Consider the following 15,800-nt stretch of genomic DNA (forward strand, 5'->3'; position numbering starts at 1 on the left):
GGGAGAGGGAGAGAGCGTGCTGAATAGTGACACTTTCAAAGTCATCACCACAGAATCTCAGAGTGAACTTGCCATGAAATTAAAAGAAACAAGAAATTTCATCAACTCAGTCCTTCTCGTGGAGTCTGAGAAGTGGGACACAGGAAGACCAATGTTTAATAGTGAAATAATTTATTTGTTAATGGACGGACACATAACTTTACACACAGCAAGGAGTCTCTAAATCATGATGGCTTCTAAAAACAAGTGTGCTAACTGCAGCCCCCCCCCCCCAAGCACCATTCTCCAGTCTCAGCAGAGGTTTACATTGGCACCATATTTACAGAAAGAAACACCTNGAAACGCGCTTCCTGTTCTTCACACGCGGCTCTCCTGCGGAGGCCGTCCACCTTTAGAAAGATGGTCCCCCAAACTAGCCACTCACAGCAACATACCAGAGCACCAATTCTAGGGACAGCGGTAGAGGCAAGCTTGGTTTTTTAGATCAAAGCTAAAAAGAAGAATGCCCTCTTCAACCCACTGCCCTCCTAGACAGAGTAAGAATGCAAAGGAAGACATCCAGGCATAGCCCAGCACAGAGCGCCTTCCTGATTCTCACCGTCTGATTTTGAGATACGCTAAACAGTCAATTTCTTTGGCCATCCACGAGTGGAATGTAATGGTGCCAATCAACGATTTCTTTTAGAAGCCCACAGTTAAAGAAAAGTATTAGAAGTATTGATGGATCACATTTCACACCACCTCAACCCAGGATCTCTGAAAACGAACCATGCTGCAGACTACAGTGCTCTGGGCACACAGCACGAGAGTGGCCAGCACACGGCAAAAGGCGCTGCACTGGCTTCTCCCAGAAGCACTAAGTCAGGAGTAGCAGCCATTGAAATACCAAAGAGACAGAAAAATAGCAGGACACACACAGGGATGGTCAAGCAGGGAGACAAAACACTGGAGCCAGGAAAGAAACAGAAAGCAGGATGTGGCTGATAAATTACAGACCACAACAAAAGTGGTATTCCTGCCAATACAGCATGGTATAAAACCTTAATGTGTCTATATATGCTCTTCAAAAAATAAGTTCTCTCTTGAAGGGGCAGGGAAGAAGGCAAGAGGGAGAAAGTCCACAGAACTCATCGTCAAGTCCCCAAGATATTGCTAGAAGGTTTTGAGTATCATATGCCATCTCCTGTGTTCTTACACCCCAAACATCCTTGGCCCCATCAGACATGGGGAGAAGGGCCACAGGAAAGCCCGGCTTCTGTCGAACACANCAGGGGTAGGTGAAAATGCTACTTTAAAAACAAACAGTAAAACTATCCCAGGAGCCACTGTAGGGTTGGGCCTGCCCAACTCAGGGATCCCAGCTGGAGACATTCTAGCCTTGGGTCCGGAGGGAAAATCAGGTCCTGTTCATGGCCTCACCAAGCCAGCACCAGTTCTTCAAGGGCAGAGGCACTGGTCGGTGCTACTGATTTCAAGATACCTGGCTAGCCAAAGAAAACCCGAATCAACACTTGTTGGCTGCAGGGCAGACATCCAAAGCCATTCTGTGTTTTCCGGGCGATGCAGACAATTTCCTTGTGGCATGGGATGAAGTTGACAGCAAGCTCNTGTGATCCCACTTATATTGCGACAGTGTCGCTAGGGTACAGCTGAGATTTTAGTTTCAGAAGGAACTTTCACATATAAATATCCAGGGGCTTCACTGACTGACACACTTCTGTTCTTGTACAACGTCAAAGTCTTAATGCTGGGGTTCATACCTGCGTCTTCCTCACGCGCTCCCCCCCCCCCAACAACTTTAATAGAAAGGTTTCTCCTTTTGCTTAAGCAGACAAAAACCACCCTGGAGCCTAGCTCTTGGCAGACGTGCTGGTGATGAGTGAAGGAGAGACTGGGTGGGAATTAGCTGCCCTGGGCAACGCCTGCAGGTCCCCAAAAGTTACAGTTTTGGTCAGAGAAAAGCCTGCCTACCACAGTGACTCAGTCCAGCTTCCAGAGTCAGGCCTGCCCTTGGCAGTTAGCCTGTCAAGTGCTCTAAGAATACAGAGATCTACATACACACCTATGCAAGGACCAGACAAACAGGGTGAAGGTCAAATAATCACTGTTTTATGTTGGGACAGTACACTTCATATTTCAACTGAAAGACAAAAATAAAAAATAAAAAGCAGTTTAACTCAAAGGCGCAACAATGAAAGCACAGAGAATGGCGGTGTCTCTCAGATACCTTCTAAGTGGAATAAAGATGTGTAGAGGTTTGTTCCCTCCCCTGGGCAGCCCACAGCGTCCTCCCGTTGCCTTTGGGTGCAGTGAACAGACCTGATGCCCTCGAGGTCTAACGGGTGGGGATCCAGGGGCCCTCCAGGCACAGCTGTATCTAGAGCCAGGCCTGCCAGCTCCCTGGACACCTGCGCTGCTAGGCTCTGGAAGGGGCTTTACAAACACAAATGGTATCCAAGCTGTGTTTCTGGGCTACATTTCAGCTGGTATTTGGAAAACACTCCAACAAGTTAAAAAAAAAGCCAAAACAGGACTTTGGGACCATCAAGGAACACATGCCTTCCACAGTGACCTTGTGTGGNTGGGACTATTCTCTCTGCCAGGGTGTGTTTGGACTTGAGGAGGGGGTGTGTGACTGTGTAGCTGCCTGCTGTTGAGTCAGCTGTGGAGCCCTTAGGTGACACCTGTGGATCTCAGGACTGTCCCATTACCTGGTGACACAGGTTCGGCCACAGAGCACAGTCTTTATAGGTGGTTCGGATTCAGTGAAAAAGACTCGCCAGAGGCTGAAAACATCCAGACCTCAGAGTATGAATGCAAAAATATTCAGGGGAATGAATTAATTTTGTAGACAGCTACGTACAAAGTTTCTAGAACATCTATAAAAGCAGTCATAAGAATTTATATTGCATTACATTAGTTTATATAAAATGAATAAATAGTATTTATAGGTGTTGTGTGTCTTATGTACATACACATGTGCTCTGGTTTACCTTAAATAAAAATGCCACAAGGGGAAAAAAATCATCCTTTTAGCCACAGACCCGGACGTCTCCAGAAGGAAACTCCCAGATGTGTTCAAAGATAACTTAGCAGGAGGGCTCTGGTGACGTGGGGAACCCTCCCGTGCACTTGCCACAGAGAAGAAATGTGGCCTCTTTCTCTCACAGATAGTGGCTACTAGCTCAGCCAGTGCCAAAACTCAGTTATTGCTGGGAATCCGACAGGGGCGCAGATGGGAGGGACCATGGGGACAAAGAAGCAGTGACTTCGTCATGTGGACAAGGAGGTCTCATCTATCTCTGAGGTAGGACAATGTTCCAGAGACAAGGAGCATCAACAAACTCGGGGCATGGGGGGGCCTTGAGACACAGCACACACCAAGCCCCCAGAACAGCACGCAGGGGGCACACTGTTCTCCTGAGCTGCCGAGTGCCCGCTCTTAAGCAGAGCCGCCTCAGCACTGCGACCGGGCCACAGTAGGGCCGCAGCAGGGCTTGCTGGAGGTGCTCCTGGCTTCTCAGTGCTCTTCGGTTTTGCTTTCAAAGCTTCCTTTGGGGTTTCTGAGATTGAGTTCCCTTTGAGAAGTTTGCTTGCTGTGGTTTCCTACGCGCCAGACAAAGCTCGAACTTCTCTCCTGGGTGAGTATCATCGTGAGCCAGAAAACTAGGAAAGATCTCGTCAGCTGCAGGACAGTGCACAGGGGGCTGCTGAGAGGTGACACTTGCTTGGGCTAAGGATTCTTGGGTGCTCTGAACTGATTGGAATGTGCATCTCTCAGTGCCGACATGTATGGACAGAGAAGCTACTGACTGCGCTCAAGACCACAACCCCATGTGCTTTCTGCAAAGTGGACAGAGCTGCTATTGGTCAAGGTGGTACATGAGGTTTGCGTGCAAGGGCGTCTGGACAGGTCCGGTACACTACCTAACCCGGTGAGGTGGAGAGGACTCTCCTATAGACCGAGGCCCGCCTTGTGCCCGTCCTGGAGCTTGGCTCTTTTGACAGTGGCACTGGAGTAGCCCTCGTCACTGCCCAGGCTCTGCATGCTGCCTCGCTCGTCCGAGTCACTCACGCTGCTGCTCCAGCCCAGGTCCCCATTGAGGTAGTCTGTGCCCTCCACATCCACGTCCACGTCCACGTCTACATCCACGTCCACGTCCAGCTCTTCTGCAGGATGAGACACAGCCTTCAGTGTACCTCAGAGTTCCCTTATCCCTCCTTGGGCTCGGCTACCTAACTCTTGCAGAGGGGAGGCTATACCTATACCTCCCGAGGGCCTGANCCCTGTCTTTTGATAGTTTTTACTGCCCTTTCATCTAGTGTGCATGTGCACAGGCAGAGGCTAGAGAGCCACTTTTAGGAGTTGGGTTTTCGCTTCCANCGCTATGCCCAGGGTTCCAGCTCAGGCTTAGCTGCAGGCACCTTCACCNACTGAGCTGTCTTGACAACCCCTATGAGCCCTAGCTTATCTGCTCTGGGGTTGGCCCTGTTGCCTGAAGCCCTTCTGGTAGGTGCGACTCACCCCTATCAGAGTCGGAGCGCTCCGAGGACACCACAGAGCCCACGCTGTCCATCCGAGTCCTCTCGGCACCCAGNTTCTCCAGCCTCCGCTTCAGGTGCCGCTGTTCCCGCTGAAGCTGGTCTATTTGGTGGACAGCTTTTCTGTCACAGTCTTCAAGTTTCTACAAGTCAAAGGGGTGGTTGTTGGAGCCAGTGGGTATTCTACACAAGCAAAGAGCTGGTAACTGCCCCAACAGCAGGAAAATGCGCTAAGCATCCCTGGGAGGCAGGTGGCGTGTCCCTTGTCATCTCTCCTAGAGCAGGAGTTGGCTGGCCAGTCACCATGGGCTCTGGCTAACGTCAGCAGTCATGTGCTGTGGGGCTGGCCTGTCATGGAGATGCAGGGAGAATTGGACAGTTTCAGCCACCATCTGAACACCTCTCAGAACTGAAAGACACATGGCACATGAGCTACAAAACACTTCTGTTTAAAAAGAGGTTTATCCCAGCACAGTCCCCAGTACAAAGTGAGTTCTCATGCCACGAAAACCCCAACTAACTTCTGTTGTTACCAGGAGAGCAGAGCCATGTTAAAGTCCTGGCTTGGAACTGTCCAGAGGCATCTGGACATATGATTCCACAGACAACGTATTCCTACAAGTCTGCCTCCAGCTCTCCAATTCGGCTTCCAGCTGAGGCTCTCCCAGGGCTGTGTGTATGCAGGCTGCTAGCTGTTAGTAAGCTGGTATGTGTCTAACCAAGCTATTGCTGAATGGTGATGCTGGCTCTGGCTCAGTAGCGCACACAGAGTCAGCAGAGAGAGAGATCAGGCGGTGCTTGGGACACATGTATGTACAAAGACCTGGTTCCCCCATGGAGCTACATTACAATTCTGGAAACACCCAGCCACCACATAGGACATTGATAGATGTGGCCCATGTCAGTGAGTGAGTCAGGGATCCCATGACAGGAAAGGGCAGCGGAGACTTCTGGCACTGGGAGCCAGCCCTGTACAGAGATCTGCAGCATGAGGAAAGGCTATGCATAAAGAAGTGAGGGCAAGGTACCACAGAAGGAATGGCAGGTATGATGGCCCTGCCTCTAGAACACAACAAGACAGGAATGGAGAGGGCTGCAGTAGGCAGCGTACCCTGCCATGCGGCTACAGGGGCAGGAGAGTGACAGTTTGTCCCACGTCCCTGAAGCATTTAGAGTAAGTGAGCTACAACGGGTTTGCTTCCCAGGGTACAGCAGATGCATGTGTGTGTGTGCATGCGTGTGTGTGTTGTGTGTGTGTGTTATACAGCATGTAGGAGACTGTGGGTTCTCCTTCAGGCGACNGTGGTGGATGCAAACAGGGGCAGGTCAGGCTGTGATATGCTTAGGTCCTGGTNATGGTGGGGAGCCCAGTGGCTAGAGGCACCAGGGCCTGAATTTCTGACTGAATCCTTTNACTGGGTTTGGGAGGCAGGTAGGAGGAGCCCAGAAACCATCCTGGAGACACATTTCCATCTATCTGTCCCTCATGCAGCCCAGACACCCTTGCCAGGTCAGAAGGGGCGGGGCAGCAGGTCAAGGCACCTACCTTTATGTGCAATTTGGCTTTTGTCAGCAAGCTCAGGGTGGTGTGTCGGCTTGACTCAGGGCCCAGCGGTACCAATCCCTTTAGCTTCTCTAGGCACAGGCGGAGGTGAGCACGCCTGTGAAAACAGGAGCATAGCAGCACTTGAGACTCCCACAACAGGTTCTGAAGTGCATGAGTGCCTGGCCCAGCAAAGACTGGAGCCAGCAATGACAGTGTGAGAGGTCAGGCACCTGTGCTGAACCCAGTGAGAAGCAGGACTCAGGGCTTCTAGGTTGATTCCATTTGTAATTCTGGGGGCATAGGTAGAAGTCAAATCTGCTCTATTAGTAACTTTTTAAAGTCAGGTACTCCTGAGTCAGAAGATGACATGCCCTGAGAAAAGTCCTCAACCTGCATTTCTAAGTCACTGAATATATATCATTGCATCATTGCTGTGCACAGAATTTAAGTTTGGAGTTATTCACTGAGGCATAGAGATAGATATATAAATAGAGATAGATAGAGACAGAGACAGAGGTATATAAATTAGCAAAGGTGGACACAACCCAACCAGCCAGTGCTGGGAACTGGTCACTAAGCTCAGGTATAATCACATAGGAAAGGACTATGCCATTTGAAAANGCCTGAGCCCGATCTCTATGGCAGCGATCTGAGCTGAGCACGCTGTCTGCACAGACACGGCAGGAAAGCAAGAATCCACATGCATGTGCTTCTGTGGACATGAGTCTTCAACAATTCATCAAAAACCAGTGGTAGTGGCTGAGGAGAAGGCAGGCAAGCAGGAACATAAGGAAAGCTGGGAGGGGCATTTTTACTGAAAAACTTTTGGTTTTAGGTTTAGGTGTTTTGACTGTACAAATCTGTTATTCTAACAAATATATATTTTTCACATATGGGACAAGTTTATCCTGGGCAATGCTAANAAATGTGTGACTGGGAGGACCCCTCTCTCATCCTAAGTGTGCTGGACGAAGGCCGATGAGGAGAGAGCACAGCCACACACAGATCCTGGGTCACAGCATGACCAGAAGCAGAAGAAACCCCACAGCTCTGGACTTCACTGAAGCAGAAGAAACCCCACAGCTCTGGACTTCACTGAAGCAGAAGAAACCCCACAGCTCTGGACTTCACTGAAGCCTAGACTTGGTCTTCACTCTGGGATGGAATGCAAGAGACAGGCAACTCGGGGGCCCTGTGTAGGTCCACCACCTCCTTAAAGCCCTCCTGAGCACAGGGAAGCCTCATTTCTGGGCTTCCCTGTAGACTATGTCTGTCTCTCAACCCTTCTCTCAAACTCTTTGAGAAGCAGAGCTGCAGCTAACTCACTCACTGCGAGAATGGATGATGGCGTCAGCAGTTCCAGTGGACTTTAAGCTTCTCAAAGACAGAGTCCATCTCATCACATCTACCCAGAGCCTGGCCTTGGACAATGCCCATTCCAGCCCACAGCCAGCTAGACGGAGTGCCTGCAGCTGCTGGGGAACAGTGCAGGGCCTCCGGGAGAAGTGTGGCTCGGACCTCAGTGGGCACCAGCTCTGAGCTCAGGGAGCACACCACCCTGAGCTGGCAAATGGAAAGGTCTGGATGCTGGCTGGCAAGACCTGCCCTGTGGACGAGCCCACACTAAAGACTCAATAGCACCGGGGCCAGGAAGAGCAGAAGCTATGTGTACCAATCATGCTGTCAGAGTACTGCAAGATACAGTGCACATGTAGGAAGTGCTACAGTGAAACTGAAACTGGCCAAGTCACACACTAGAAAATTAATACCAAGGACACTCCATGAGGGCTGGAGGCAGCTCAGTGGTTAGGACACTTGCTCTTCCAGAAGACTTGGATTTGGTTCTCAGCACCCATGTTGGGCAACTCACAACCAGTAGAATCTGATGCCTCCAGTCTCCACACACAACTGCACGTACATGCACATACCCACACACAGGCATGCATCTTAAAAATCTAAAAAGGAAAAAAACATGAAAAAGTACAACTAGTGACTATGTGGTTTCTTGACTGACTTGCACTAACCTCTCACTCTAAGGTTTACAGACTAATTAATTATATAAAGATGCTTATCAGCCTGCTCACTACGAAAAGACTGCAGGGAACAAGTCTATTATACTGTCCTCTTGTGATGTGNTCACACCTGTGACTGTCCCTCTGGGCCATCTTACTGTCACATTAGACAGTATTCTATTACCAAGAGTGGCCTTTAGCTCCTGTTCTGGCAGGAGAGGGGGGTGCTAAACACTGGCTCCTGTCGCCCCTTCAGCCTGTGTCTAGCAGAACCACACTGCCTTGAGCCTAGGTAATAAACTTGGCCAGCTGCAGGCCCCTCCTCCAGAGAAGTGCTGTAATTGGCATGTATAGACCATAGGCTTGGGTCTATAGCAGCTGGAGAAGCCACACTTTTACACTTATCAGCCCCCCTTCTCTAGGTCAGCAAGCACCCCGGATATATATATATATATATATATATATATATATATATATATATACACACATACACACACACACACACACACACACACACACACATATATATATATATATATATATATGACTTTCACCATTCAATTGCTAAATAACTCAACTTTAGCAGAGGGGCAGGGTGGAGGTTGCTCTGCCACTTACTTCTCATGTGACCTGGAACTCCACCNCCTCAGTTTCCTTATCTGTAGAACGTGGGACAGAGCCTACCCTAGAGAGCCTCTGTGATACTGGGAGCAGAGGGTCTGATACATTGTATCCTTACACAAGGCTAGCCGATATGGACAAACACTGCTTCAGTCTTCTCAAGCAGCAGCAAGCTCAGGGTCCTCACCAGCAGGGGTGAGCGATAAAACTCTCAGAGAGAACCGACATCTTGTGTCCTTGAAACATCTAGTAAACAAGCTAAGCCTTCTGTGGAAATACAGATATTGCTTATGTGGAAGGAAAATATGAACAAAGCGTTTATAAGCTAGTGAGGGTAACGAGGTCCCTCTGAGGTCATGTGTCTCATGTGGCAGCAGGATCCAGGTCAGGAGGGAGGCATGTGCCTCACTTTGCAGGCTACAGGCTCTGGCGTTCTGAAACACTCCTCCCTTCCCCCAAGGCCTTCACAAAGCAAAAGGTGGACTCAGACCTCGATGCACAGCCACACACACTTGGAGAGCTTACAACTCCTCCCAAAGCAAGAGGAACGGTACCACAGTCAGAGTGAAATTAAAACAACCCGNGAAGGACTGACGGGAAGAAAACTATCAAATATTGCTGAAGGACAGGAAAATCTGAGGGAATGGAAAAAGCTCTGCACATTCCTGGCGATGACCCCTCAAAGCAAGAATGCCAGCCTGCTTCAAATTTAATACAAGTCCACAAAAACAAAATCCCAACTTTTTTTTTTAAATGTTGGAAAATTCGCCTAAACTTTATCTAGAAGATTACACGTGTAAGACGGGTCAGCATTTTGGGAAAAGAGGAGGAGCTCGCTGCACAGATACTGAACCCTTAGAAAGCTGTGGTGATTAAAGACAGCACTGGCATGGTAGCACACCCGTCAGGAGATGCTCTGATGAGAGCTGAATTCAGCAGACAAAAGACAGGGCTGAAGATCCTGGGATGAGTAGGCAGGACCTGCCCTGGGAGTGGCCCCCATCAAAACAAACCCAACAGATTAAAGGTCTAAATGTCAACCATGCTCACGTGCTATGGTGCTGTTAGTTTTGCTCAACTTTCCTCAGGCATGAAGGGTGGAAAATCAAATTGCCAAGTGAGAGAGAAAGGATCCCTGAGCTAGCAGTGCCTCACATTAGTGACCTGTCTCCCCAGGAACAACTTCAGTGTAAAGACTAACACTGCAGGCAGGAGCTGCAGACTCCAGTGCCCACCCTGAGCTTCTGGACTTAGACGCCGTCAAGCNCCTGTGTGCTTGTTAATACCTTTATCTTCTGTAGGGCCTAACGCCTAAATNTAAGTCCTACAACATGCTGAGCACTTGCTGGTCAAGGGGCAGACATGTGAGCATGGGTGGACACCATGTGGCAAATGCTTGATTCTGCTACCCTTATTCTGTTAAGAGTTTCTTGGGGGACTATCGTACTTCTTTCCTCCTGGATGCTGCGGTGATGCTGGAGAAGAGCGAGTCCCTGCCTCAGATCCCACTCAACGCTCCTGAATGCTCTCCCTTTGCCTCCTCTTCACCCACAGGCCCTCCAGAGCTCCCTGCATGCAGCCTCTGATAATCTGCTTTCCTTTCTAACTGGGTCACACATACACTAAACTTTCTATATGCCTAGTTCACTACTAAAAAGAAAAAGACACCAAGGTTTCTGTTTCTCCCCAAGCACTGGACCCCAGAGATCACACTGTGCCCGTCCAGCTGATGGACTTAAGGCTGTGGCACCTGTACCTGTGGGAGCCCGGGCCCTCCTGCAATAAAGCACAATGTGCCTGGCCTCACTCAGCACTGCTGTTCTCCTTAGGAGGTGCCTGTGATTTCTATCCAAAGAGGAGAGGTAGGCTGTCGGTACTTTCTCTCCTACCATGACATGGTGGGTGCACAGGCTTACTTAAATAGCACAGAGCCTTCAGGATCACAGGGTGTACATAAGCTGTACAGTTTGAGGTCAGAAGAACCAAGTCTTACCAAGGAATCAAAGCCTTCTTGAGAGTGAGTAAAGGTCTCAAGTGGNTTTGTGTTGAGAACAAAGCCTGTGAATTAAACAGAATACCCAGGTGACGACTGCAGGAGTAGTTCCTCCTTTTCTTCTACAGTGAGGTCTTGATCAAGTGCTACAGTGATGTGCCNCTAATTTGACTGAAGGCCCAGAAGAACCCTCATCACCATGCAGACTAATCTTGTAGAAACAAAGGTGGCACACAGATCCCGTGGCACAGAAACAACCGTGCCTCAGATCCGTGCAGAAGACAATGGACTGTTTACTAAAATAAAAAAATAGGGACTTGTGCCCCTTTAGTATACCCTTTCCAAGCTCTGTTTTTAATATAAAACATATTCTAATGAATATCTGTNAGGTTTATCTCACTCTGTGACTACTAATTCCAGCAATGAAGTCAGAGGGCGCCCTCAGAGTCCCAGCGAGGAAGGTTGGAAGTTGGATAAGCAAACAACATAGGTCTCTTCCCCCAGTCTCCAAAGGCAGATGNCACCCACTCCATGGGATGTGTGGAAGATGGTTCTAGTGGCCCTGGACTTCAGCACACAGTCAGCAGAGCCTACGTTTGCACACCAATGCCTGTGGTGGATGGATGACTTCTCTGAATGTGGTCAAGGGTAGGCAGAGGTAGTGAGAGTGGCCCAGTGCACACCACACCTAGGTCCTGTGTAAAAATTACCCTGGCCCAGTGAACACCACACGCAGGCCTGGTGTACGCCACACCCAAGCCCAGTGCACACCACACCCTGGCCCAGTGTACATCAGGACCCAGTCCTGTACACTCTATGCCTGATCCTTTCAATAGAAAGAATCTGGCCATTTGAAAAGTCAGAAACCCAGGAAAACAGGTCTAGGGACCTNCAATCATCAGAACATTCCCTAGGGAAACGACTAGAAAGGTTTCTCATGCCAGGCCAGGCATCACTGAAATCCTTCTGGACAAATTGAAAATATAGCACAGACCAAGGCTGCAAATTTCCACAGAGCACACACACAAATCTGTATCATCCCAGAAAACACGGGTGTCTGCTACTGAAGACAGGTGCCTGCTGCGGCACTAACTCCCAACCCATTCACCATGGCTGCTGGGTCAGCATCTCCATGACCACAGGGCTTCCTGAAAAGGTCTTACCCCAAAGTAGTTCCCAGACAAGAGAGCAGAACCAACACATGGCATGCAACAGGAGACAGAAAGGATTCTCGTGCTCCAAAGATCAACCTATTAACTACAAGAACCAACAGCATCCCATCTGCACAAACCCTGCACACTTTTTGCAAGAATTGTGTAAGTCTTATGGGGAAATGCTACAAAGTGTTGCTTTGCTTAGAGACAGAAAAGAGATCTAAGTAAATTAAGACACACACCAAGTCCTGGATGGAAAGAGCTAGTAGCTTAGCATATTAGCATATGTCCTGGAACTCATTCTGTAGACCAGGCTGACCTCAAACTCAGATATCTGCCTGTTTCTGCCTCCTAAATCCTAATAAATGGGAGGCTGAAGTAAAAAGACACCCAACTTCAAGGCCAGCCTGGGCTATATAGCAAATCNTAGGGTATCCTGGGCTACAGTACTGAAGCTCTGTCTCAAAAAGGGAAAGAAACATTATCTTTAAAAACAGTTGCTATGGGGACTGGAGAGAAGGCTCAGTGGTGGACTACTGGCTGTTCTTCTAAGAGGACCCAGTTCGGTTCCAGCATTTATGTGGTACCTTAGCACAACCGTCTAACTCCAGTTCCAAGGGATCTAATACCCTTTTCTGAACTCTGAAGGAACCAGGCACACATGTGATGTACATACATACATGCAGGTATAATACTCATACATATACATTAAAACAAAGAAGTCTATAAAACACAGTAACAACAAAAGCCTTGGGTGTAAGCAGGAGTTAAGTACGCACAGGGCAATTTAGCCATCAGTGAGAATACTGGTTTCCTGAAAGTAAATGATAACCTGGACAGTTACGCGACAGATGTGCTGTTTATGTAGGTCTTTGATCCTGTGGAACTGTAGGTGCTCAACGAACACTGTCTCCATTCTACACATCTTGCTTTCTTCTTGTAGACACCAGGTATTTACTGTTGTGCCCCAACCTAGGGTTAAGGCTTGTTTTGAATGTCTAAGGTGCCACAAAACCCAAATGTATTCAACTCTGCAATACCAAAGTGGGTGGGGGAATCCCACCTTAGAATTTCTTTTTGGGTTGCTTTTATTTTGAGAGCCCTCACAATCTTTTTATATGTGGTTATGTGGAGTGGGGGGTGTCAAGTCATGTGATTGCTGGGTTTGGGCCCAGCATGGCATAAATTGGGCGTGGCTGAGTATTCCTGTAATCTCAGNGTCCCAGCAGGAAGATCAGAAATTCAAGGTCATCCTGGGCTATAAAGGAAGTGTGAAGCCAGCCTGGGATGTATGTAACTCAAAAGGGGGGTGGGCAGAAAAAAACCAAGGCTCAAGTGTACTAGGGACTAGTGGGGCGGTTTTCTTCTGAAAAGCTACCAAAGCCAGGTAGCTATCAGAGTAGCGACTGAACCCCAATTCAAGAATTTCTTAAACCAAGCAGGCCTACAAGGGAGACAGTGAAGGGCCAAAACCCAGCATCCTCTTCCCCTGGACTGCTGTGAGCAAGGCTTGGCTGAATTAAGCGATGGAGGCTTCACTTCCTTCCCTTTCAGACCGCATACTATAAACCAGGCAGAGACTTGTTAGGACTCTGCAAGCAAGACCCAATTCCAAGGGAACAGGAAGCGGGAAAGTAGAAACGACTCCTTGCCTCAAGCAAGGCCAAGTGCAGATGGGAGCAGTCTGTGGCCTGTGCTGCCAGTGATGACTTCAAGTCACCTTCTGGGACTCTGTCTCCATGGCTCTTCTCGTGCCACAGCAGCAGCCCTTTATGGACTAACAAGGTGTTTCTGAGTTCTTCTCCTTAGACAGACTTGTCACTTCTGTGGCACGGGTCTGGCTGCTGGTTTCACACCCAACTGTAAATTTGTCTAGTATCCCACACAAGGCTCAGGTCTTGGACCATAGTAAGCAAAAACTAAACATCCCTGAACTATTTAAAACAACAACAACAACAACAACCACCCATGCACTGTTGCATGCACACACACACACACACACACACACACACACACACGAATGCATGCACACACATACACTGTGTAGCACTCTCACAGAGGAAAAAGGCATAAGATAACAGAAGACCCGGGAGTCTTTGCTCGAAGGATGCAGTCTGTTTTTCCTTTGCAGTGCTGGGATGGGACCCAAGGTTGTGCATGCCAGGCATGCACTCCACCACAGAGCCCTGGCCTAAAGGGCTAAAACTGGATAATACAAATAAATGCCTACATAAAAGGTCTGAAAGAAGAACTTGAGGCAGACACAAGAGAGACTCTAAGGATGAAGAAAGGAGGCCACGGCTACCATCTTCTACCCAAAGAGCATTCTGATGTATAAACCCCGAAAGCATAAAGGTAGCTCTGACTTTAACAGCCAGCCACAGTCACAGAGCAACGAACAGGTGAGAAGGCCCACACTGTCACACTCACTGGAAATCCTGCAAGGGAACAGAGCTGTTGGTTTGATTTTCTTCCCAGTTCCTGCCTGCCTGCCTGCTAAGGGTCTGGCCTGTCTTGTCTTGGATGAAACTTCTAACACAACTCTGAGCCGACCTTCAGAGTCAGGGTCTTTAAGAGAGCTTGGGGAAGCTGGGCCACCATCACAGTAGACCTTCCTGTTCACACAGGCATTGAAAAGGCCACCTATCTGGGTGGGTGGCCTGTATTTCAGGTGGATGGATGCTCAGATTGAAGCAGTTCCATGGTCTCAAGCCAGCTACGTGAGAGCCACCTGGGGAGCTTTGAAGGNTTCTAGTGCAGAGCCTCAACCCAAAGCTAATAATTTGGAGTCGCTACCCGAGGGCTGGGGCACTGTCTGTTTTAAGGCTCCTCAAAGCATTANAGCATCGTAGAGACCTATAGTTATGACTGCCTTTTGGTTTCTTTTTTTCCCTTAAAGAAGTCTATACTGCCTGGCTGTAGCTGTGGATGCCTTTAGTCCCTCTGGAGGCAGAAGCAGGCAGATATATATAAGTTCAAGGTTAGCCTGGTGTACAGAGCAAGTTCTAGGGCAGCCAGAGTTAGACAGAGAAATCCTGTTTTAAAAAACCAAAACCAAAACCAACCAACCAAACAAATAAAAAATGTCCTTACTGGAGCTGGGCAATTAGCTTTAGACCCTCCATGGGGAAGGAGAGTTGTGAGTGGAGTGTAGGACCTGGCACAGTGTTGATCCTAAGGAGGCAGGGCGGACACACAGGCCTCCGCTGCACTGCATTTGTTCTACTGTTGTACATTTGCACTCTTCCCATTCCCATTTTATTTTATAGATTCCGTAGACACAAGCAGCTGTTCTCTGCCCCAGAAAACACACGTATACATGTATAATGCACCTAAGATATTTTAAAAAATTAACTAAAAGTTTTGCCAGTGAGTCTAAAGTGCAGCAGAGCTGAGAACCACTAGGCAATGTCACTGAAGGATGGACAAGTTGATCTGGAGACTAAAGGTTCCCGTCAGGAGCAGCAGCAGCAGCAGCAGCAGCAGCAGCAGATCAGAAGAGTCAGCTGCGCTCGGGGCAAGGTGAGGTACAGGTGGCAGGCCCCTCCACACAGACAGTACCTGGACCTCTGCTCACCATCTTCCCTACTTTCCATAGGCATAGCTGCCTGACGGTAACTGCAGGTGTGCATGCATGTGCGCACACTACACACAGTCATATACATGTGACTCAGGCAGGGCTGCAGAGAGAACCCGAATGTGCACACCTCATTGTCTGTGGGAGTCATCTGAAGGTATTCCCTGGGAGTGGGTGGGGGGAGGGGAAGCAAGTGCTTCATTTCCCAGGTGATGCATGGACACCTCTGGTTAGAGGGCTGGAGTGAACTCTCAACTCAGGGGTCACCACTGGGAAGGAGAATGGGGATGGGAGGACTAAAAATGTGATGAGAAATATGGGAGAAACTCCCAGAGCACCTCCACCAAGGTCCCCC

At 48.9% G+C, this 15,800-nt stretch overlaps 1 protein-coding gene across 1 annotated transcript in view; it reads right to left on the minus strand.

Annotated features, from left to right (window-relative positions):
• Positions 1-154: 154 nt before the first annotated feature.
• Positions 155-15,800, minus strand: part of Mxd1 (MAX dimerization protein 1) — a 22,419-nt gene continuing 6,773 nt past the window's right edge. Inside the window, exons 4-6 of the mRNA XM_021165312.2 lie at positions 6,089-6,203; positions 4,526-4,685; positions 155-4,170 (exon numbers count right to left, since the gene is read on the minus strand). Of these exons, the coding sequence (XP_021020971.1) occupies positions 3,956-4,170; positions 4,526-4,685; positions 6,089-6,203 (490 nt within the window). The 3' untranslated portion in view covers positions 155-3,955. The remainder of the gene's footprint in view (positions 4,171-4,525; positions 4,686-6,088; positions 6,204-15,800) is intronic.

The sequence above is a fragment of the Mus caroli genome, chromosome 6 (assembly GCF_900094665.2).
Source record: "Mus caroli chromosome 6, CAROLI_EIJ_v1.1, whole genome shotgun sequence".
Lineage (NCBI taxonomy): Eukaryota > Metazoa > Chordata > Mammalia > Rodentia > Muridae > Mus > Mus caroli.